Source organism: Sturnira hondurensis, unplaced genomic scaffold (assembly GCF_014824575.4).
Source record: "Sturnira hondurensis isolate 20B ecotype Veracruz unplaced genomic scaffold, ASM1482457v3 Scaffold0022305, whole genome shotgun sequence".
NCBI classification, from domain to species: domain Eukaryota; kingdom Metazoa; phylum Chordata; class Mammalia; order Chiroptera; family Phyllostomidae; genus Sturnira; species Sturnira hondurensis.
The window spans coordinates 2488778-2514760 of NW_028094936.1; the positions used below are offsets into that span (position 1 = coordinate 2488778).

General features: G+C 36.5%; 1 protein-coding gene across 2 annotated transcripts in view; it reads left to right on the top strand.

Annotated features, from left to right (window-relative positions):
* The window catches only part of BLVRA (biliverdin reductase A), a 212587-nt gene extending 188070 nt beyond the window's left edge, over positions 1-24517 (top strand). For both annotated transcript variants that reach the window (XM_037035394.1, XM_037035395.1), the window contains 3 exons: positions 6043-6150; positions 19135-19306; positions 24163-24517. In XM_037035394.1, coding sequence (XP_036891289.1) covers positions 6043-6150; positions 19135-19306; positions 24163-24412 — 530 coding nt within the window. In that variant the 3' untranslated portion in view covers positions 24413-24517. The remainder of the gene's footprint in view (positions 1-6042; positions 6151-19134; positions 19307-24162) is intronic.
* Positions 24518-25983: the final 1466 nt, after the last annotated feature.

The window sequence follows — 25983 nt, forward strand, 5'->3', positions numbered from 1 at the left end:
AGTAAAGTTTAGTAGAATACTAAAGCAACATAGAGAAATCAGTTGCATTTTGGTACATTAACAGTCATGTGAAAGAGAAATTAAAACAGAAAACTGTACTTGAACAATTAAAATAAATTTTAAAAAAGAAATAATAAATCTCATTTACGGTATAATCCAAACAAACAAACAAAAAACCAATTTAGAAATAAATTTAATGAGAGAGATGGAAGACCTGTACACTGGAAACTCTTTAAGACATTGATGAAATGATGAAATCAATCAAGAAGACACAAATACTGGAAATATATTCCATGTTCTTGGGTTGGAAGAATTGATATTTTTTAAATGACCATAGTGTCCAAAACAATCTACAGATTTAGTGCAACCCCTGTCAAAATCCCAATGGCATTTTTCACAGAAATAGAAAAAGAAACTTCTGAAATTTATATAAAACCACAAATGCCCCAAAATAGCAAAAAAAATATAGAGAATAGAAAAAGTGTAAGCATCACACTTCCTGATTCCAACCTATACAAAACTATAGTTATCAAAACAGTATGGATGTTGACATAAAAACAGGCAAACAGCAGTGGAACAAAATAGAGAGCCCAGCCATAAACCCCTTTATTTTTGCCATAGGACACCAAGAACACCCAATAGAGAAAGAGTCTCCAGTCAGTGCTATTGGGAAAACTATATTCACATACAGAAAAATAAACCTGGACCTGTACTCTTACCACCAATTACAAAAAAATATCTTGATATGTATCAAAGACAAGTGAAGCCATAAAAAAGACTTCTCCTGAAACAAACTCCTAGAAGAAAACAGGGACAAATCCCTGAGTCCTTGACACTGGTTTTGGCAATGATTTATTGGATAAGATCCAAGGTGCACAGGTAATGAAAGCTAAAATAAACAAATAGGTTTACATTAACCAAAAGAGCTGCACAGCAGAGGAAACAACCAGTTGAATTGGCAACCTACAGAATAAGAAAACTATATAAATATACATGTAGCAAATATATATAAGGGGTTATATAGATATATAATGGGATATATATATATATATATATATACATATACATATATGGACATATAAGGAGTTAATGTCTAAAATATAAGGAACTCATAAAACAAATAGCAAAAAGCAAATAATCACGTTGGAAAGTAGCTAGAAGAATGCATATATTTCCAAAGAAGATATACAGGAGGCCAACAGATACATTCAAAGCTACTCAGCATCACTTATCATCACATAAATACAATCAAAATCAAAATGAGATATCACCACACATCTGTATGGCTATCATCAAGAAGATAAGATAACAAGAGTTGGCAAGCATGTGAAGAAAAGGCAACCCTGTGGTACTCTTAGTGGAAATGTAAATTGATGCACCCACTATGGGAAAGAATATGGTGGGTTTTCAAAATATTAAAAACAGAACTACCATATGATCCAGCAATCCCACACCTGAGTATGTATCCAATGGAATTGCCATCAGTATATTGAAGAGATATAGGCACCCTGTGTTCATTATAGTATTGTTCACACAATAACAGAGAAATGGAAACAACCCAAATGTACTTCCATTGATGAAAGGATAAAAAGTAATGGGACATATGTATGAGATCTTTTCAAAGTACCAAGTCATGTCATATGAAAAATAGAGACATTTATTGAAGAAGATACAAGAAACATTGTACATTGGACAAAGATACCTCAGTCCCCTTCAAAGTAGGCACCTTGGAACCTCACATAGTTCCAATCACCAACAGCTGCCCTGTCATATTTTCCTGAATCTCATTAATGTCCAAAAATCTCTTCCCTTTCAAATGTGATTTTAGTTTTGGTAAAAAACAGAAGTTGCAGGGCGCCAAACCTGGTTGTAGGGAGTCTGAGTCACCTGGGTGATTTGGTGTTTCTCCAGAAAACACTGCACAAGGCATGATGCCTGAGCAGGCATTGTAGTGATTAAGCTGTCAATCACCAGTTGCCCATAGCTGTGGCCTTCTGAATCATCTGAATAGTTCTCACAGAGGAATGTTCAAGCTTAAAGCAAAATTTGATGAAGATTTGTTGCTCTACTTGCTCTGTCATTTTGAATGTTATGGACACCCAGTACATGTGCTCACTCAATGGCACCTGCCACCCCCACTGTCTAGTACAGTGAAGTCATCATTGTACATACTTGCGCATTCCAGTTCATTCTTCTTGACTGCCAGGTTATGTTGATGCCACACAAACTGTTCTTGTTATATTAACAATGGCTGGACTTTTTCCAGACAGACCTCATATATACAGGGTGGGGCAAAAGTACATTTACAGTAGTTCATATGGAAAATGATACAATGATTAGTAAATAATAGAATAAACTGTTTCATGTACTCACAACTGTAAGCCTACATTTGCCCCACCCTGTGCAAATAAATATTCAGCCATGAGAAAGAAGGAAATTCTTTCATTTGCTGCAACATAGATGAACTTAGAATATGTTAGGCTAAGTGAATAAAGCCAGAGAAAGACGTATCTTATGGCTTCACTTGCATGTAGAATCCAAAAAGATAATAAAATCCCCAAGACTTTATAGAAACAGAAATCAAAACAGTAGTTGCTTGGGGCTGGGAGGAAGGGAAAATAGGGTGGTGTAAGAAAAAGGCTACAAATTTTCCATTATAAGTTCTGAAGATGTAATGTCATAATAGTAATTATATTTAATAGTATGGTATAGTTGCAAGTTACTGAGAATAGATATTAAGCATTCTTATTACACACACACATAAAATGTTGACTGTATGAGATGATGAATGTAAGTACCTTGATTTTCATAGTCATTTCACAATGTATAAATATGTATATCAAATCAATAAGTTATATACTTTAAATATTTACAATTACATTTTTCAGTTATTCCTCAACTTTAAAAAAATGAAAAACTAGGGAAATACACAGATGCACACTACAGTCTAATCATTGGACCTCATTTAAAATTTCCTAGTTTTCCTAATGTTATTTATAGCAAAATGATTTAGTTTAGAATCACATATAGTCTTCAGTTGTCATGTCACTTTTATAATGTTCCTAACTTTGGTTTTACCTGGTGTTTCTTCATGATTATATTTGGGATATTCATCTTTAATAAGAATATTGTAGAAGTGGTCTTGCGTTCTTCATATTGCATCCTATCAGGTGCTATTGAATTTCAATTTGTTCATTAATAACGACACTGTTTGATTAAGGTGGTGTTTGATAGGCTGCTCCAATGAAAGCTTATTTCTCCCTTTATAATTAATTATTATTTTGTGGGGAGGTAGTTTGAAACTTGGTAAATATTATTTATTATACTTTCTGATTATGTATTTATATTAGTATGGATTCATGGTTTCTTTTTATAATCCATTTTCATTATTTTGATATTCAATTTTTCATATTTGGTCAATGGGGACCTCTTCATGCTACCTCTTGTTTTGTTATGTTTCTGTTATTCTTTGAGCAATTCTTTGCTTTCTTATATAAAATGGTTTATGTTCGTTGTGTGCTATTTCTGCCTCAGCCCTACAATTAGACTTTCTTCACAGAGCCATAATTCATTTAGTGGTGAATGGCATTTTAATTAATATTTTAAAAATTTGAGATATAATTGACATGTAACATACTAGCTTCAGATATACATCATGATTATTTGATATTTATATATATATATATATTAAAGTGATCACCATAATAAGTCTAGTTAATATCCATTACTACACATAATTACAGTTTTTCTCCTATGAAACTTTTAAGATTTACTCTTAGCAACTTTCAGATATACAGGTAAATAATGATTATAGTCACCATGCTGTACATTAACATTCTCAAATTTATTTATTTTAGAGCAGGAAGTTTATACTTTGTGGTCACCTTTACCTATCTTGATCTTCTGTTACCTCCCACCTCTGGCAACCACCAATCCCTTCTCTGTATCTATTGGTGTGTGGTTTTAGATTCCACGTATAAGGGAAGTCATATGGTGTTTTTTCTTTTCTGTTTGACTAATTTTACTCAGAATAATGCCCTCAAGGTCCGTATTGTCTCAGATGGTAAGATTTTCTTGTCATGGTCAAATAACGTCATATAGATGCCATTATTTTATGTCTATTCATATAGACATAGACATATATATGAGATCACATTTTCTTTATCCATTCATCCATCAGTGGACACTTAGATTCTTTCCATGTCTTGGCTATTGTAAATAATGCTGCAGTGAACATAGGGTTGCATATATTTTTTGAAGTTAGTGTTTTTCCTTCAGATAAATGCCCAGAAGTGGAATTACTTGATCATGTAATAGTTCTATCTTTAGTTTTCTGAGGAACCTCCATACTGTTTTTTTCAGTGGCCGCATGAATGTACATTTGCACCAACATTGAAGTAAGTGATATTTTGATGCCAGGATTTGTATGCAAGCCCTGGCCACATAGCTCAGTTGGTTAGAACGTTGTCCCTATATGCTAAGGTTGCAGATTGATACCCAGGCAGGGCACATACAAGAATCAACCAATGACAATAATTTGTTTTTAAAAGGAGTCAGCCCTGGCTGGTGTAGCTCAGTGGATTGAGTGCGGGCTTGCGAACCAAGGGATCGCGGTTCGATTCCTGGTTCAATTCCTGGTCGGGGCACATGTCTGGGTTGCAGGCCAGTTCCCAGCAGGGGACGCACGAGAGGCAACCATGCATTGATGTTTCTCTCCTCTCCTTTCCTTCCCCTCTAAAGATAAATAAATAAGATATTTTTTAAAAAGGAATCAACTAATGGATGCATAAATAAATAGAACACTGGGTCAATGTTTCTCTTTCTCTCCAGGAACAATAAATATTACAAAAGATTGTAAGCTAGGTGTGCTCAATGCTTTTGCTTTTTAAGTTTTTTGCTTCTAAATTCTTTCAGTGAAGTGATCTGGGAATATATGTATATGAATATATGTGTGTGCATTTGTGTATATATGTGTAGATGTGGTTGCCATATTTATCACAAGAGAATTGAGGGAATGAAAGAAAAACAAAAATGTAGTTGAAAGATATAAAATTTCCTTAGTGACCATGGATATGGATATGGATTTCCATGGATGTAGAAATGCAGAAATAGAAATATAGAAATGATGCTAGAGAGAATACAACATTGTCTGAAACATAGTTTAACTACACAGATGCCCAATGTCCCCTTATAAACATGCATGTATGGACAGCCATCCACAGAAAAGAAATTACACTTATTATAAGAAGCTTTGTTTGCTATTACTTATGGATTAGGGAGTGGTTAGGAGGGATCGTACTCTCCCACATGTTGATTTCTCTGGAGTCTCAGAAAACATTCCTGCCCACTTAGTGGATGCAAATCAAACCTACCACATTCTGCAGTATTTTCTGTGAGTCTGGGTTAAGCAAAAGCCGATGTTCTAGGAGCATCTTCCAATGACCCAGATTTGTGTCTGCGTCAGTGAAAGCGTAAATCATAAACACATTTTGCAGTTAATTCTAAAATAGCTTGGGTATTTTATGAAGTATCTACCTTAGAAATAAAAAGGCCACTAGAGAAAAAAATTTTAACAGGTTTTCTGTAGAATTCAAAATGTTTGTTATGATTATAAAGGTTTTATCTTCCCTCCAACCTGAATAATTTAGAAAGTCATCTGGTTCTTCCAGTTCATTCAAATAAAATCTAATTTTAGCTCATCTCCTTTAATCTCAACAATCTCTTTCTTCTTTTTGTGTCTTAGATTTTTATTCAGCCCTATTCTCTTCTGTCTGGAACAGTCAGCTGTTTCTCAGATATTTGCCTAGTCTCATACTGTCTTTGAGGCAGGTGGAGATTATCTCACCTTCTTAGATTTTTATTCCTGTTGTAATTTTAGAATTGGTACGACCTACACCTGGGGTATATAAGACTGTAGTAGTCAACACAGTGGTTTCAAGAGCTGTATGTCCTATGCTGGAGGAAAACAGATTTACACTCTGGGATGCACAGCTATACACAATTGCTGGTGACTGAATTTTTATTCCATTCTTGTGTTGACAGGGAAAGTCTTGCATGAGGAACATGTTGAACTCTTGATGGAAGAGTTTGCATTCCTGAAAAAAGAAGTTGCCGGGAAAGACCTGCTGAAAGGGTCTCTTCTCTTTACAGGTCAGTATTAGGTGGGATCACAGGTCATGTGTAACTGGTGAGACCAGGATGCCAGCCAGGTTGTTTCCCAGGTCTCTAGGATATGAGCTTTAATTTATTTTTACTAAAGACTCTGATTGAGGGCCAGTTTAATTTGTTATGCATCTACAAACAAGAAAAATATCAATGTTTCTTTCTTTTTTCAAATGAGATTTAATTGCTCAGTGGGACTTGGGTAAAAAGTGTATTAGAAATCTTAAGCATAGTTATGCCACTGTTCCAATATGCTAAATAGAATTTTCCCTCTTGAAATGTTAACAAGCTGGAGATTATTTTTCAACAGTAAGTCCAGCTTCTCTTTCTAAGAAGGATAGAGAGGAAGGTTCTTAAAGAGTAGAACATACCTCTCCTTGTGGAGCAAATGGTATGTGCTAGTCTTCTTTTTCCTCCCACAAATTGCAAAGACATTGACTATGGCCAAAATATTTGATCTGCCATATCTTTGGTTATTTAGTTTATATTGGTAATTCTTTGTGCAATAGGAAATGAGCATCCTGGAGCCTCCTACTCTTGAAGTCACCTGTGGATGACTCCTTATCTGGCTACCTTCCTGAGGGTTTCATTAAAGAAATGAAACCCTGACATGGCCTGGCATCAGTTTTTTTTCTATTTATCCATGACATATCTGTGTGAAATCAGATTTTATCCGTGTATGTTAACCATGATATTATTACATAAATGATTGATAGAGTACTATATATAGGAATCCAGACTTTTTTCTTGTTAGACATCAAAGAGATTTGCAACAATTTGAAACAATGTGACCTTAGTAGATTTGTTCCTGTTTAGAAAAAGATGTATACTTTCATGAAAAAAATACTTTTTGTATCATCTGAGGGGGGAACCCCCCCCCAAAATCAGAATTATCTTATTGAGCCCTGGCTGGTGTGGCTCAGTGGATTGAGCATGGGCCTACGAACCACACGGTCATGATTCGGTTCCCAGTCAGGGCGCATGCCTGGGTTGCAGGCCAATTCCCAGCAGGGTACTCGTGGGAGGCAACCATACATTGATGTTTCTTTCCTTCTCTCTCCCTTCCCCTCTAAAGATAAATAAATTTAAAAAATCCTTAAAAAAAAGAATTATCTTATTGAGGGTGGGCCTCTTGTAGTATAGGCTTCCCGTGCTAGATGAGTGTTCTAGAAACCCATCTGTATCAGTGTGCCAGATGGCATTGTTGTGAGACTGTGTTCAGCTTCAGTGAATTTTTTTTTGAAGACTCTTTCAACGTGTTTGCCCATTTTATGAAAGGTGATTAACTAGCATACCTTCCCACACTGCACTGAGGGTTCAGCAGTTTTTGAACAAAACCAGTATAACTCCCATGCCTCACCCTCCATATTCACCATATCCTGCCCCAAGTGACATTTTTTTTGTTTCCCTGGATGAAAAAAAAGTCCTCAAAGGGAAACATTTTGCTGATGTAGAAGAGGTGAAACAAAAAACAACAGAAGCACTAAAGACATTAAAATCAATGAGGTCAAAAACTGATTTGAGAAGTAGAGAAAGATGTCTCGATAGGTTAATTACATCAATTGGAGAACACTTTGAAGGTGACTGAAGTTTAAACGTAGTAATAAATATTTTTAAGTAAAAATATTTATTTTAAAATAAATATTTTAAAATAAATTTTTAAATAAAAATATTTTTCACAGTATTTTTAAATAAATTCTGGGGGTTTTTTGGTTCACTTTATATATTATTTTTAAATTTTATTTATGTTCTTGTTTCATTTATTGGGGTGACATTGGCTCACAAAAGCATACAGATTTCAATTGTATAACTCAAAAAACATTGTATTCATACTGCATCATGTGCCCGTTGCTCAAAGGAAAGTCTCTTTCTGTCCTCATTTATCCCTTTTTTGCTCTCTGCCTACCATATTCCCTTTCCTCTATCACCACACTGTTGTCTGTGTCTATGTGATGTGTATATGTACATTTATATGTATATTATGTGTAGTTTTTTAATCCCTTCACCTTATTTCTTCTAGACTCCCAAACCACCTCCCCTCTGACAGCTGTCAGTCTGTTCCATGTGTCCATTGCTATTTCTATTTTGTTTGTCAGTTTATTTTTCTCATTAGATTTCTACATATAAGTGATATCATATGGTATTTGTATTTCTCTGACTGGCTTATTTCACTTAGCCTAGTAATTTCCAGGTTCATCCATGCTGTCCCAAAAGGTAAGATTTCCTCTTTACAGCCAAGTAGTATTCCATTGTGAACATGTACCACATTATTTTATCCACTCATATATTGATGGGAACTTGGGCTGTTTCCAGATCTTGGCTATTATTGTAAATAATGTTGCTGTGAACATAGGGCTTCTTATTCTCTTTTCAGTTGGTTTTTCAGGATTTTTAGGATGTATTCCCAGAAGTGGGATTGCTGGGTAAAAAGTCAATTTCATCGATTCCCAGTCAGGGCACATGCCTGGGTTGCAGGCCAGTTCCAAGCAGGGGCCAGTTCCCAGCAGGGGATGCATGAGAAGCAACCATACATTGATATTTCTCTCCCTTTCTCCTTCTCTTCCCTTCTAAAGATAAATAAATAAAAAATCTTTTTAAAAAAGGCAATTTCATTTTTAATTTTTTGAGGAAACTCCATACTGATTTCCATAGTGGCTGTACCAGTCTGCATTCCCACTGACAATGTGCTACAGTTCTCTTTTCTCCACATCCTTGTCAGCGCTTGTTGTTTGTTGATTTACTAATGATAGTCATTTTTTTCTTTTTAAAATATATTTATTGATTATGTTATTACAGTTGTCTACCTTTTTTTTCTCCTTTATCCCCCTCCATCCTTCACTACCCTCCCTCTAACATTCCCCTCTCTTTAGTTCATGTCCACTGGTTGTACATAAAAGTTCTTTGGCTTCTTCATTTCCAATACTATTTTAAACCACCCCTGTCTATTTTGTGCCTACCAATTATGCTTCTTATTCCCTGTACCTTTTTTGCCCCATTCTTCCTTCTCTCTCCCCACTGATAACCCTACATGTGATCTCCATTTCTGTTATTCTGTTCCTATTCTAGTTGTTTGCTTAGTGTTTGTTTTTGCTTCTCTTAGGTTCAGTTGTTGATAGCCATTTTTTAAAAATATGTCTATTGATTGCCTTGCATTGTTAAATTGAAAAACCTTCCATCTCTTCATGAGTTTTCAGAATATACAGTGGAACCTCATTTCAAAATCTGTCTTTATCATTTAAAATAAGGTAGTGAGAATTGTGGTAACAAATAATAATAATATCTATTAATCTGTGCAAAGAACTGTGCTAAGTATGTGGCATGCATTATTTCATTTAATATGTTAATAAATACTTTTCATATGTTAATAAATACTTCATAGAACTAGCATATGCATGAACATGAGGTAATATATGATACCTCCAACTTTTGTTTTTCTTTCTTTAGATTACATGGCTATTCAAGGTATTTTTTGGTTTCATATAAATAGTAGGATTATTAGTGGAAAGTGTAGTATTTCGATAGGGATTTCATTGAATTTGTAAGTTACTTTGGGTAGTGTGGACATTTGAACGATTTTAATTCTATTCATTCATGAGCATGGTATATGCGTGCTTGCATTTCTGTCTTCAAATTCCTCATTGTTTTATAGTTTCCTTGGTTAAATTTATTGCTAGGTATATTATTTTTTGGATTCAATTAGTTATGTTACTCTTTAGATGTAATGTTTTTTAATATAAATTAGATTGTTCTGATAGTTTGTTATTGGTATATAAGATGCAATCAATTTGTAAATATTAATTTTGTATCCTGTAAATTTATAAATTCATTTATCAGTTCTAATAGTTTTTTTTACTTTTGTGTACCTTTTATTTATGTAAGTATACATCTCAAAGTTGCTTGAATTTTGGAAAGTTCTGTGATCATTTCATGCACAGTAAAATTTGTGTACAAATTAAAGTTTTATCTATTTTTATAATTGTTTTATTGTTATTCAAGTATAGTTGTCTCCATTTTCCCCCCCACCATGCCTTCCTGCCCCACCCATCTCCACCTCACTCCCTCGAACCTACCCCCTTTGGCTTTGTCCATATGTCCCTTGTACATGCCTTGATGGTCCTTACCATATTTTCCACCATTATCTCTTTGCCCCCTTGCCTCTGGTTACTGTCATTTTGTTCTTTATTTCAATGTCTCTGGTTATATTTTGCTTGCTTGTTTGTTCTGTTTATTAGGTTCTGCTTAAAGGTGAGATCATATGGTTCACCACCTGGCTTATTTCACTTAGCATGATGCTCTCCAGATCCATCTAATAGTTTTGTGTGTGTGTTTAGTATTTATATACTATTATGCCATCTGCAAATAATGAGAGTGTTACATCTGCCCTTTCAATTGCATACCTTTATTTATTTTTCTTACCTGATTGCTATGACTAGGACTTGCAGTACTATGGTGAATAAAAGTAGTGAAAGTAGTTATTCTTGTCTTGTTTCAAATCTTAAGAAAAACGCTTTCACTGTTGAGTCTGATGGTAGTTGTGGGCTTGCCATATGAGATCTTTATTGTGCTGAGGTATTTTCTGTCTATTCCCCCTTTGCTGAAAGTGTTTGTGATAAATGGACACTGGATTTTTTCAAATTCTTTTTTTGCAACTATTGGTATTATTATATGATTGTTAACTTTTGTTTTTATGTGGCATATTATGTTAATTGATTTGCAGATATCAAACCATTCTTGCATCTCAGGAATATATCCCACTAGATCATGGTTTATGATCTTAATATATGGCAGAATTAGGGTTGCTAATATTTCATTGAGTATTTCTGCGCATGCTGATTCTTGGGAGAGTGGGTTTGTGTATGTTCTAGGGCCTGGTGGGTCTCTCCACAGAACTCTCCTGTGAGGCTGGGAGTTTCTCCCACTACCTCAACCCCCACAGGTGTTTTCAGTCAGAGGTTTTGAGGTTTTATTTCCCCATGCTGGATCCCTGAGTTGTGCAGTCTGTCCGGCTGCCCAGTTCTCCTCCTGGTTTATCTGCAGGCAAATGTGGGACCTCCTGCTCTGCCATCTGCCACCTCGCCCAGTCTGGTAGCCACTGCCTTGCCCACTCTGGTCCTCCAGCCACTGACTTGTCATGACTCCTCTCTACCCCAGCTGCCCTGCTCCACCCCTCCTATCAGTCTAAATGAATGTTTTTTCTTTAACTCCTTTATTGTCAGACTTCTATACAGGTTGATTTTCTGGCATTTCTGGTTATTTTTTGTTTTCAAATTTTTTGTCCTTCTGGTTGTGAGAGGATGCAAAGTGTATCTACTTATACCTCCATCTTGGTCAGAAGACCCCAATTTGTACGTCTTAATCCCCTCATTCCTTCATCTGTTCTCTGACACCTCCCTCTCATCTGGCAACCTTCTGATAACTGAGTTCTTTTGTATTGCTGCTTTTAAGACTCTTTCTTTCTTTAACCTTTGGCATTTTAATTATGATGTGTCTTGGAGTGGCCCTCCTTGCATCCATCTTGTTTGGGGCTCTCTGTGCTTCCTGGATTTGCATGTCTATTTTCTTCCCCAAATTAGAAGTTTCTTTCGCTGTTTTTTCAGGTAGATTTCGAATTTCTTACTCTTTTTCTTCTCCTTTTGGCACCCCTATGATGCAAATGTTGGGCCTCCTGAAGTTGTCCCAGAGGCTGCTTATACTATCTCATGGTTTTGGATTGTTTTTTCATCTTGTTCTGATTGGTTGTTTTGGTTCCTTATATTCCAAATCATTGATTTGATTCTCAGCCTCATCCACTCTACTGTTATTTTCCTGTAAATTGCTCTTTATTTAAATTAGTGAATCCTTCATTTCTGACTGGATCTTTTTAATGCAGCTGAGGTCCTCACTAAGTTCCTTGAGCATCCTTATGACCAGTATTTTGAACTCTGCATCTGATGGAGCGCTTATCTCCATTTTGCTTAGTTCTTTTTCTGGAGTTTTGATATGTTCTTTCATTTGGGCCACATATCTTTGTGTCTTTGTTTTGACAGCCACCCCTATGTTTGTTTGTGTATTAGGTAAAGCTGTTTTGACTCCATGTCTTGGTAGTGTGGTGTAATATAGTAGTGTCCTATAGGGTCCAGTGGCAGAGCCTCCCTTATCACCAAGCTGGGCACTTGAGGTATGACCTTTGTGTGGGCTGAGTATACCCTACTCTTGTAGTTCAGCTTTGGTTGTTGTTGGCAGGTAAACAGGAGGAATTTACTCAGGCCATTCAGTTGCAAGGATTGGCTGGGACCATAGGTCACCAACATCTACCCTCCATGGAGGACTAGTTTTGCAGCAGCAGGGAAGTAGTGCTCCAACATGGGCTGTAGCTGTCCACTGGGTGCGCTGGCCCTGGTTTTTTCCAGTTGGTTCAGACCAAGTCAGTTCCCACCTGTGTTTTGCCAGGGGCACGCTGCCTGAGCTATAAAGCAATCTGACATGGCTGCTACTTCTGCTGGACTTAGGAATTCCCAAGCAAACCAAGCTGTGAATCTAATCTGGCTGCTGCTGGTGCCAGGCCTGTGGCTCACTAAAGCCACCTATCACTTGTTTGATAGGATTCAGGAAGTTTTGAAGCAGGAGTCAAGACCAGCCATCCATATGGAAAAGCAGTTTGGTCAGGCGCGTAATTTGGGTGGGGCAGTCTCTGAGGCTCTCCAAGATGGATCAAACAGTGTTAGCCAGGTTGATGGAGTCTCAGATATGGCACCAGCCAACTGACTTTGTGTGGGGAGGGTTTAGCAAAGGGGCAATAGCCTCTGTTTGCCCTGATGCCAAGGAGAAACACTTCAGTTTCTCCTTGTATACCACTAGGACCTTTCAAGTTGCTACCCCAGTGCTTGAGCTCAAGGGATTGTGTCTGAGTAGGTGACTCCATGTGTGAGTTCTTGAAGAGAAACTGCTTGGGCTCCAGAAGTTTCTTCCATGGACATGGTCCCCTCTGGTTTTTGCAGCCAGAAGTTGTGGGACTTCTTTTCCTAGCACTGGAATCCTGGGCTGGGGATGCTGCTGTGGGTCTGGCACTCCTCAACTCCTGAGATATTCTTCCTGAATTTTTATCCACCACACATGGGTGTGGAACCACCCTATTCTGCATGTGCACCCCTCCTACCAGTCTGGATATGGTTCCTTTAATTCTCTAGTTGCCAGACTTCCATTTAACTTGATTTCTGACAGTTCTAAGTGATAGTTGTTCTGTATTTCAGTTGTAATTTTGATGTGGTTGTATGAAGAGGTGAGCCGTGTCTTCCTATGCTGCCTTCATGACCAGAAGTCTCTCTGATTATGAAGAGAGACTTCTTTATTCAGTCGGAGAAGATTTGTATGAATTCAGTCTGGGTTAAATTTATGTGAATTTAACCATTTCTGCCACAGTGTCTAATTTGTCGGCATATAATTTTTCATAAAATTTTCTTACAATCTATTGTAATTCTGTGGTGTCGGTTGTCAGTTGATTTTTTTCATATCTAATTTTATTTATTTGGGTTTTCTCTATTTTTTCCCTTGATGAGTTTGTTAAAGATTTATCAATTTTTTAAATCTATTTAAAGAACCACCTCTTGGTTGCATTGATTTTTTGTGTTTTTTAGACTATATATATTTTTACTGCTGCTCTGAACTTTATTATCTCCTTTTTTCTGTTTGTGTTGGCCTTTGTTTGCTTCTCTCTCTTTTTTTTTTTTTTTTTTTAGTTTCTTAGGTGTAAGGTTAGATTGTTTACTTGAGATTCTTCTTGCTTTTTGAAATAGCCCTGTATTGCTCTATGTTTTTATCTTAGAAGTACTCTGCCTCTGCCCCATATATTTTAGGTTAGTGTTTTTATTTTTGTTTGTCTCAAGGTATCTTTTTATTGTTTCCTTTATCTTGCTGTAAACCCATTCGTTATTTATTAGCATGTTACTTAGCCTCTTTGTTTTTGTGTTTTGGGGGTTATTTTTTAGTTTTTTCTTGTAACCGATTTCTAGTTTCATTTCATCTTTTCCATTGTAAAGGAAGAAGATGCTTGATATGATTTCATTCTTCTTAAATTTATTGGGACTTATTCTGTGGCCTAATAATGTGGACTCCATCCAGTGGGGTCTATATGTTGTGGATGCAATGAACAAATTCNTTGCTGTAAACCCATTCGTTATTTATTAGCATGTTACTTAGCCTCTTTGTTTTTGTGTTTTGGGGGTTATTTTTTAGTTTTTTCTTGTAACTGATTTCTAGTTTCATTTCATCTTTTCCATTGTAATGGAAGAAGATGCTTGATATGATTTCATTCTTCTTAAATTTATTGGGGCTTATTCTGTGGCCTAATAATGTGGACTCCATCCAGTGGGGTCTATATGTTGTGGATGCAATGAACAAATTCACAGACTGCAGAAGTCCTGTGGAGAAAAAGGGATGGCACAGCCACTCTCTGAGAGAGAGGGCTCCTCGACACTTGCCTTGATAGGCTTTTATTGGCTTTCTGATAGCATACAGCAAAGAATTTTCTCATTCATTATGCTCGGGTTTACTTTAGGTGATTAATTTTACAGATAACAAAGGAAAGGATATTACTGATTACTTCTTACAGATTAACAAGGAAAAATGTTGAAATGCAAAAGAACAATAACAGTAATTGGTCTGGTTACACTTCAGTCCTTGGAAGAATTAACACAGACTACAGGAAGTTACTTTAAAGATACGCAGTGAACATTCCTGCTTCAATTCAGGGTGAGGGAGTTTTAGCAAGAGCAAGCTTCAAAGCAGCCCAGGTTTCCCATGGGAAAGCCAGTCCATGGGCTTGGCTTCCTGTGTGCTGACTCGCACTTACCATTTTCCAATAGTGCTGGGCTACATTTGCCATTCCATGTAGATAGGTTCCCTATAGCCTAATATTGGATATATCCTTGAAACTGTTTCATGCTTGCTTCAAAAGAATATATATTCTGCCGGTTTGGTGTGAAATGCTCTAAAGTTGTCAATTAAATTTAATAGTTTAATGTGTCATTTAAGGTCAGTATTTCCTTGTTTTCTGTTGGGATGATCTATCCATCGATGTCACTGAGGTGTTAAATTCCCCTTATATGACTGTATTACCACTTATCTTTCCCTTTATGTCTGTCAATATTTGCTTTTTATATTTATGTGCTTCTATGCTGGGTGCATAGGTGCTTACAAGGGTTATATATTTTTGTTGGATTGATCTCATTATTATGAAATTTCCTTCTTAGCCTCATTATAGACTTTATTTTTAAATCTATTATTTTGTTGGATTGATCTTATCATTAAGAAATTTCTTAGTCTCTTGTAGGCTTCATTTATAGATTTTATCTGTTATGTCTGATATTAAGTATTGCTACTTTAGCTTTTTTTAACTCCATTTGCATGAAATATCTTTTTTCCATGTCTTTACTTTCAGTCCGTGTATGTCTTTTGATGTAAAGTGTGTGTCTTATAGGCAGCAAATATATGGATCTTGTTTCTCATCCTTCCTGCCCCCTATGTGTTTGACTGTAGAATTTAATCCATTTACATTTGAAATAATTCTTCACAGGTATGTAGTCATTTCCATTTTTGTTATTTATATTTTCACTATTCTTTTCCTTCTACTTAAATCCCTTTAATATGTTTTGTAATACTGGATTTGTGGCAATGAACTTTTTATGATTTTCTTATCTGGGAAACTCTTTATCTTGCCTTCAAATCTATATTACAGCCTCACTTGGTAGAGTACCTTAATTGTAGGTCTTTGCTTTTTTTCTCTTTAATTATTCTGTGACACTCACTTCTGCCCTCTGTATTTTCTGTTGAAAAATTAGCTGATAGCCTTATTGGAACTCTCTTGTTAGGTAACTACCCATATTTTTTGGACTATAAGACGCTCTCCCCACCAAAATTTGGGAGGAATAATGGTTGTTAATGCTGCTGTTGAGTTCTGTTTACATTTACATTGGTGAAATGTTATGTTATTTATGTTATTAAATATTTTACCACATTTTTTGCTTCAAATTTTTTTTTAAATTTTCCTCCTCTAAAACCCAGTTGTGTCTTATGTTCCAAAAAATACAGTAACTGTTTCTTCCTTGCTGCTTTTAAGATTCTCTCTTTATCTCTAATTTCTGGCATTTTAATTATGATTTGTCCACACCTGGGCCTTTTAAGATTAATCTTGTTTGGGACTTTTCTGTGCTTCCTGAAGTTGTATGTGTCTTTCCTTTACCAAGTTAGAAAAGTTTTCTACAATTATTTCTTCAGTTAAATTTCAGTCTTTTGCTGTCTTCTCTTTCTGCTTCCTCTATGATGCAAATGTTGGTGTACTTTATGTTGTCACAAAGGTCTCCTTATCCATCCTCATTTCATTTTGGGTGAGCTTTTTTTGTTTGTTTGCTGTTCTGATTGAATGTTTTATCTTATCTTGTTTTCCTAATCACTGATATGAACCTCTGCTTCTTAATCTACTGTTGATTTCCAGTAATGTGTTAATTTCAGCTATTGTATTCTTCATTATTGACTGTTTGTTTTTGTATAAACAAACTGGTTTATTTTCTATCTTCCTTTTTGTTTACTATCTCTTTGTTGAAGTTCTGACTGAGCTTACTATTCCCCTAAGTTCATTGAACATCCTTATAACCAGTATTTTGAACTCTGCATCTGTTAGATTTTCTGTCTCCATTTAAGTTCTTTTTCTGGAGTTGTGTTCTGATTTTTCTATTTGGGGCATATTTTTCTCCTCATTTATGTGGTCTTTCTGTATTTGTTTCTATGTGTTAGGTTGATCTCTATTTCCTGGTCTTGGCAAAATGGCCTTATGTAATATATGTCCTGTGGGGGCCCAGTGGTGCAATTTCCCTTGTCACTTGGTCAGGTTCTCTAGTGTGTCCTTTGTGTGGACTGTATGGGCCCTCATGTTGTAATTGAGTTTTGCTGTTATGATGTCAGTTGAAGGAGGGGTTGACCACAGGAATAGCTGTGAAGAATGGCTGTGACTACAGCAAATGAGCGGTCGTACAAGTACTGACCCCATAGAATAGAAATTGCTTTAGCAAGGCTCTGCTGCCTGCTGATTGTACTCTTTAGGTTTGGCATTTGTGAAGCTGGTTGAGTGGAGCTCTGTTGTGGTCTGAACCTGGCCACTGGGTATGTTGTTTCTGGAACTTTTGGGAGGGACTCTGGTTCAAGCCAAGGTCAGCTGTTGCCTCTGTCCTATTTATTCATGGCTACCTGGTAGGAGGTACAAAGTGATCTGTAGAATGTTGCCACCTTTGCTTGGCTTGGAGGTACCTGGGAGAGACTAAGTAGAGAACTGACACCAACTTCCACTAGATTTTTGCTTAAAGCAGCTTAGCAAGCAGTAGCAGGCATGCTGGGGCCAGATGCTACTTATTTGGTATTTTTGAACCTTAGAGATCTTTTAGGAAGATGCATACATGAGCTGAGGCAGCCAGTTTGTTTGGAAAAGCTGCTGGAAGAAGTCGGGACAGAAGTGTAATTTGGCTGGGTCAGAACTCAGGGAATCACCAGGCAACGGTGATTGGTGTTAGGCAGATTAATGGATATCATAGGTATTGTATCAAGCCTGCAGGCTCGGTGTGGGGAGTGCTTAACAAAGGAACAATGGTGTCTGCCCCACTTCTGTCCCTGTACATGGCTGCCCTAATCCCTGACTCTCCTGACCTCACCTCATCTTCTCCCATTATGTCCCTGGCATTTTGCAAGCTGCTACACCAGTGTTGGAGCTCAGAGCAAGTAAGCTTAAGAAAGTGAGTTTGTGCGTAGGTCTGCAAAAGCCCTCTGTCTTTCTCAGCTGCCATCCCCACTGGATTTTAGAGCCAGAAATTTTAGGAACTTTTATTCTGTCTCTGGAGCCTCAAGCTGGGTGGCCTGGTGTGGGGCTGGTACTCTTGCTCCTCAGGTGTTCTCCACAGCTGTGATATACCTTCCATTTTTTAACTGCCACAATAAAGGGTTATGGGACCTGTTCATACCTTGGCTCTGCCCCTCCTACCAGTCTCAAGATGACTTTTTCTTTCTATCCTCAATTACAGGAGTTATGTTCAGCTAGTCTTCATGTGGTTCCTAGTGATGGTGGTTCTGTAATTTAATTGTACTTTTGATGTGTTCATGGGAGGAATCCAGCCAGCATAGCAATTACTCCACTCTCTTGAGCAGAAGTCATGTGTTGCTTTTATTTGTAACTTATCTTTTTAAAAACATATTAATAATTATTAATTGTTTAATTCAGCATCAAAATTATAAGAAATCTTTGCTTTTTAGAGCAATGTAATAAATAATTATAAAGTCTTTTAAATCTAGGTTATGTATATAATTTAGGTTGGGGAAAAGGAGGAACTGTATCTTAATTAGGTTTATCACATTGATACTCTTGAATATACTTTTGTTCAGGAAATAATGAAGGCTAAGAAGACAACACTGTCAATTTTCTTGATACTGACATAGGTTATATGTATTATAGTTATGAAACTTCACAGTTATGAAACTTTTACTTTTTTGTGATGTATACAGATAGTTATATGGTATTTATAGGGATATAGGCTTGAGGAACTAAATATGTTGGTTTCTCTTTTACTTCTTCAAATAACTAACTGAAGAGGATATATATGTATGTGTGTATAAGTATATGTTTACATATATACACATGCATTTTAGAAGCCTGTAACATTTTAATTATCCCATGGAATAGATCGACTGCTGTTTCCAAGAAAATGTTTTATTATACTAACAAAACTAAATTTAATAAACAAGAAAAATTGACACCTTTGTGACAGAATTTTATACTCAAGCACCTGAGCTTTCATTAATATTATTAGGAATTTTGCACATTAAGATAAGATTGTATTGTCCTAATTACCCAGCCACATCTGTTTACTCCATGCCTTACCCATGTACATGCTCCTCTGCTCTCCAGCTCTCAGTTCTTTGTTTCCCAGTTCCCAAAGTACTTGTGATTCTCCACAGCTGGCCCATTGGAAGAAGAACGGTTTGGCTTCCCCGCATTCAGTGGCATTTCTCGCCTGACGTGGCTAGTCTCTCTCTTTGGGAAACTTTCTCTTGTGTCTGCCACTTTGGAAGAGCGAAAGGAAGATCAGTACATGAAAATGACTGTGTGCTTGGAGACAGAAAATAAAAGGTAGGTTGTCAGAAACCATGATTAGAAAGAAACTTTTGAGGACATCCTCCTGTGTTTACAAGGATCAATCTAAAGGGAACCTGGTAGGCCTAGACTCTTAGCCCCAATTCTGAAAGGAATGTCTACTTCTGCAAATAGAACAGGTACTGAGATTTCACTTATATTGCCTTATTTCATCCTCACAGCAGCTCTGTGTAAGGGAAGTCAGATCCCCTTGACTAGTAAATAAAGAGAGATTTACAGAAACTGAGTAGGTTGCCTAAGCCATAAAGGTAAGCAATATCAGACCTAGGAGCTTCTGTGTCCTGATATTCTTCCAAGATTTTATTATAAAAGTTTCAGACATATGTTAAAGTTGAACGATTTTTTTCTGTGAACACCCATATAAGTACTGGCTGGATCCTGCCATTAACATTTTACCTTGCTTAACACATGTCCAAATATTCATCTCTCAGTGTGACCAAAATTTTAGGTTCTATTTTGTTTAGTTTTGTCCTCATATCATACTGTAATAATGTTCCCAGAATATTTTCTTTCTTTAATTTTTATAACAAGTCTTTTCCAACAAAAGCACATTTATAGCTTTCTTTTAAAAGCATTTCAGCTGTGTAAAATATTTAAAACAGCAAAGGTTTTAGAGTTTCTGTGTGTCTTTCCAGGTAGGTGGCTCTTTTGGTAGTAAAATAAACAGACCATTCTGCATTTTTAAAAGATTTTATTTATTTATCTTTAGAGGGGAAGGGAAGGAGAGAAATATCAATCACGAGTCCCCTGCTGGGAACTGGCCTACAACCCAGGCATGTGCCCTGACTGGGAATCAAACCATGATCGTGTGGTTCGCAGGCCCGCGCTCAATCTACTCAACTACACCAGCCAGGTCATTCTGCATTTTTTTAAAAAGAACAGTGTATGATACCCTAATTGAAGCCTGATATCCATTTTGAGGAGTAACCTCATTTCTAGGGAAAGGCAGAGGTAACAAATGAAGGTGAAACTATTATAGAGCTTGGATATGCAGCATATGGAATGATAGCAATGGTGGCCCCTGGCTCTGATGCTGGCCATGTAGAATTGCAGCCATGTTTGAACATGTCCACCTGCAGGTGCTATCCCCTATGTTCAGAGCTAAAGATATCTCAAAGTGCTGTAGCAGTACAGGGAAGGGGAAACTAGAGAGGTCAGATCATGCCTCTTAGAGGTGGAGGTGCTTTGCTCAGTCTTTGAGTAGGAGTTACTCAGAAAACAAGATGTGAAGAAAGCAGGAGCTGATTCTTGTTATTGTAAAGGTGAGGCAAGTATTGGGTGAATGTTGGGATAGATAACAAATAACATATTATAATTTCTTAAATTCATATAATACTTTCACCTTTCAGATTGCATTTTTAATGTCACCACAACCACCACCACAACATAAGTAAAGTTGTATACTCATTATTGCTTTTTTACTGAATAGGAAATAGGGGTGGAGGAAACATTCTGACATTTTGTATTCCCTCAAATTATAAAACTATGTTATATGGAAGGATATGAGAAATTTTCTTAGGTGGATTGGAGTATTTCAAATTATTTTTATTTGGTATTAAAGCAGTTAATAAGGAGCATTAACATTAATTTTTTCATCACATTCAGAAATGTAAAGGCTGTACCATGATTTTTTTTTAAAGTAGCTATAGGCTGAAACCAATACAATGTTACTTGTCAACTCTACCTCAACAAAACAAACACAAAAGAAAAAACACCCCAAAAAACTAGCCAAGAAGTTAATTTTCAGTAGAATTTACACAAACTTTTTGATAGTTTGTAATAAACATTTACTTTTTGGAAATTTGAGTGATAACAAAAAAAAATTTAGTTGATAGACTGAACACCTTACTAGTTTACTAGTTTAATTTAATTGCTCTTTACCAGAGTCTTTGCCTGAGGTGAATGTAAATTTTTGATTTAAGAGTTAGTATTGATTCATACATGGATTATTTTAATGATTTCCAGAATAGGAATCTTACTAAACTACAATTCTTTGCAGTAGATTGGTCCCTGCCTGGTTTACATATGCTGTGGTAGAGTGCTATGTGACATAGTAAAGCCTTTTTATCCTGTGAATGCAGCTCTGATTTCTGACTTTGCCTGGGAAGAATGCTTTGGAATTTGTGGGCCTCTTTCCTCTTTTTTGCTTAAAGTTTATCTTAATTTTCAGGCTAGATTTTATAAGTACATATCTTTCCAAATCTTATTACTACATATTAGGTACCTCTGTCAGTTGTTTCCAGATACAATTTTTTAAACTACAGCTATCTTTAAGCAACACAGTGGAATGGAGCAAAATCACAGGAGAGGAGGGGAGGTGGGGAGGCATGATTTACAAGGGTCACAGTAAAAGAACTAGCAAGACAGGGAACATTATTCAAAACCCTGTTGTACAAGTGCTAGTCTTAGCTAATGTCTTTCAAGCACTTGCTATGTGTTAGGTACAGCCCTAGCTCTTTTATAGAGATTTTCTTATGTAATCTTTATACCAACTCTCTGAAGTAGACATTATTTTCAACTAGGGAACTGAGGCTCAGGTGAAAAATCTTGCCAAGGGCACAGAGCTAACAAGTGATTGACTGAGGATCACATTTAATCACTTAGGCAGCCTGTCTCCAGTCCCCAAATTATCAGACCTTCTCCCCCAAAATACACAAGGACATGAGAAAGGAATACCATGGAAAACAAACCTCATCCTATTTCTCATCTCTCAGTGAGATAGGTCCCAGAATTATTCAGGAAATTTTAGTGTAACTTAATTTCCAAGCCCATGTACTTTGCATTTAACCAGTTTTCCAACTTTCCAAAAATAAGCATCAGAATGTTTTTTCAAACCAAATCTTATGTGGACAGCCAATATATAGAAGATGTACAAATTTCAACTCCTGTTGAAGCCAGTTGGTAGAAGCCAAAGCCATCCATGGCTCTGCCTACTTGTCCTTCAGGGCTAGGGAAAGAACGCTGTTTGAAAATCACCAGCACCCCCCACAGTTCTTGCAGACATGTGCTAGCACTAGGAATAAGGATGTGGTTGAATATACTTCCTATAGAGGGTGAGAAGTAAGAAGCCTCTTACTTCTTACATGTAGTCACTTACCTCTTACAGGTAGTCACTTCCCAGGTTGATGAATGCACATATTTGCATGTGAATGTTTTTACAGAGAGGAGAAGCAGAAAAGCTCTCTGTAAATTCAAGTTTGTGTTTTTGGTTGGAATACCTGAAATTAGGTGCTGTCCAAGCCCAAACAAAACAAAAGCAGACCAGATTCTATCCACAACTCTACTCCATACAGTTTGCAGTAAAGTGCCAAACACTGAGGCTGTCTCTTGTAAATATATGCTTAGGAAAAAGTATGGCTTTTGAAGTATTTAACATACAGGAACACAAAATGAGGAAGTTACTCTGTCAAGTTTTGTCCTGATGTCTCCTTGCATGAATGGCTCTTATTAGAATGGCTCCACCTTTATATACTTCAGATTTTCATCTATTAAACATTCATTCCACATCCTAAGTCTTGGTAAGATAGGTTAGCCAAAGGAGAAGACGCCTTTAGGTTGGAAGCTACATTGAGCTTTCTTCAACACCCAAAACAATCTTAAGTGACTTGCTTGGGTGCTTTTCCTGCAGCCTCACACCTAATCTTATGCCTTATATGGCCCATCACTCTAGAGGAAGAGAATAAGCAAGGAAACAAATGGCAGTTTCTCTTCATTCCTTAGCAGTGCTGGTCTAACTTGCCCACCCCAGGCCTGACCTACTATAGTCCAGTGGAAAAGGAAAGAAGAAATCCTAGTAATGATGGCAGGACACAAGAGAAGGAGAGACCCTGATGCATGCTTAGGAATTAACACTTTCCCTCTTCACACTGAAAACTTCATCACTTAGTACAAAGTCTAACAAAGTTGCCTTCTTCCCGACCCTAACTCATCACTGTAGAAAAAGAAAACGTATGTTAAAGCAAATAGGAGTAGCTAGAGGCCAATGCCAAATTATCTCATTGCTGGGGATTTGTTCTAAGAAGAGGGAAGGAATACTATATATTTGTGAAGATACTGAATAGAGGATATTCATATTAATTTGAAATAGCAATGAGCTTAAATATTTGGCAACAATAAAATACTAAATAAATTATACAATTAATTGTACATACTATGCAGAAAAATAATAATAGTTTTAAATAAGTTAAAAAAGCATAGTCAATTGTTTATAATTTATATGCAATATATATACAGACAAATATATAAAAGAATTATATCAAACTAAAGATACTTTTAGTTAGATAGAAGAATTACACATTTTTTTAATTTAAAAAGTACTAATGCTGTATTCTTTTTAGAATATGTGAAAGATAACAGATTTTATCTTTTTCTTCTCATATTATTCAATACAGCTTACTTTAATTCAAAGTCTTCTTACCAGGTTTCTTTGTTTTCATTAAGCAGATAACACAGCTCTTATCTATTATAAAGATAAAAAATAAACCAAGAGAAAGGAGAATCTTCAGAGAAGTAGTGTATTAGGATTTTATATTTTCCTGAGCGCTAACATTAATGGGAAAAATTTGAAATGGAAACAGATGCTTTGTTAACCAGCAGGGAATGTCTAGTGTTTTCTAGCATGTGCTGAGTCATACACTTCTTTGAGAATGTAATGAAAAAATACGTTCCCATAAAAATGCACATACACATGGAAATAATTTGCACAAAATCTCAGGTGGTTCATGATTGCCTGCAGCTCTTATTTGGCTCCCCTAGAGGCAAGGGAATGCCAGCAAGCATTCATTTGCACCACTGTGTAATCTCTAACGTTATGGTTCTTTTGGTTTTTGCAGTCCACTGACATGGATTGAAGAGAAAGGGCCTGGTCTAAAACGAAACCGACATCTAAGCTTCCATTTCAAATCTGGTTGCCTGGAGCATATTCCAGATGTAGGAGTCAATAAGAATATTTTTCTGAAAGATCAAAATATATTTGTTCAGAAACTCCTGGGCCAGTTGTCTGAAATGGAACTGGCTGCTGAAAAGAAACGCATCCTGCATTGCTTGTGGCTTGCGGAAGAAATCCAGAAATACTGTTGCTGAAAGAAGAAAAGAAATCGAGAAAGCATTAACATATAAAACCATATTTTGATTTTTATCAAGAGTTAACTTTATTCTTGCAATTAAACATGTCCTGGGTAAGCGGGATTTGCTTATTGTCATGAGTATATTGGGAGTAAGGGCACATGGGGATGAGGAAAGAATTCACTTTGGTTAAGCTAATCCAGTGCTTTGTGTGTCTTATTTCATTTGCTTTTCCCAAGATCCCTATTAGAAGGGTATTACCAGGCCTTTTTTCATTAGTATAGTAGAAAATCTTGTTTGAAATCACTCAAGTAGCAGAACCAGTCTTCAGAAATCCCTCAGGTACTCAACAACTACAAAATAGTACAATGGACTTTGCCTTCTACCATGCTTTTAAGAACTTTATCTTTCCTCACAAGTTTTCACTAGTTGACTATGCTATTTACTGGGGATTCTAAAAATGAACAAGACATAGCCACTGCCCTCAATAACTCACAGTGTCATAAAGGAACCAGTCACACAAAGCAGTTTTTGCAATATAGTACATCCAATAAAAGATATATGCCCCTGGTCATCTGGAGAAAGGTTTAGGTAAGACTTACAAACCAGATCTAGATGATGAATAAGTTAAGTTAATAAGTGTAAAGGTGAGAGTAGGACTCTCCTGCCAGAAGATTGACATAAAAAAGTGAGGAACAGCTTGGTGAATGCTATGGGAACAGTCACTAGAGAAGGGAGTCCCAGGAGGGCAAATCTTATCATGGGGGACCCCATAAGCCGAGTGAAGGAGCTAGTCTGTTATTTATTAGGCAATGTAGAGGCACTGAACAGTGTTATTTAATAGGGGAGTGGCCTAATCACGTTTCCAATTTATGGAAAGCAGTCAGAAGGCTGCTGGAAAGAGATGAGATCACGGAGGAGGCATCCAGCTGAGAGCCAATAAATATATTTGTGCTTTTAGCCCTGCCTTGTCTGAACTTGTCCCTCATGTGTCAGACTTCAGGCAGAACCAAGTCCCAGGAAGCTGCTCTTTTATATCATTGATGGTCCTGTTGCATTTTCTTCAAAGCTTGGCTTAGTTTTCTCGCTTCTGTAAATCCTCCATCATGTTTTTTTGCCATCTTCACTTGCCATTAATCAGTTAGAATCCATGAGGTCATTGATAGAGTCAAACTCTATTTTTTTTACCTTTTGCTATTATTCCATCACCATACTACATCAAGGTAAATAGAGCAGGAAACAAATTATATTCTTATATAGCTATATAAAATAATTTGTAATAAATATTGGTCAATTTGTTTTCTTGGCTTGTTATCCACACCCAATGTCCTTTGACATCAGGGAATATTGTATATATTTTTGTATGCTGTGCAGCATCTAGTATGAAGTAAATGTTATATATTTAATGATTAAAATGCAGTGCAATATCTTCTCCCATTTGGGCTTGATAACTGCTATTTCAATAATATTAACCCTATTGGAAGTGGGGGTAGGTGTCCAAACCAGAGCTGGATGGTAAAGTTGTATAAACAGATTTTACTTAGGACTATTGCAATAGAGGAAAAAGGACCTCAGCAAACTGGGCTCAA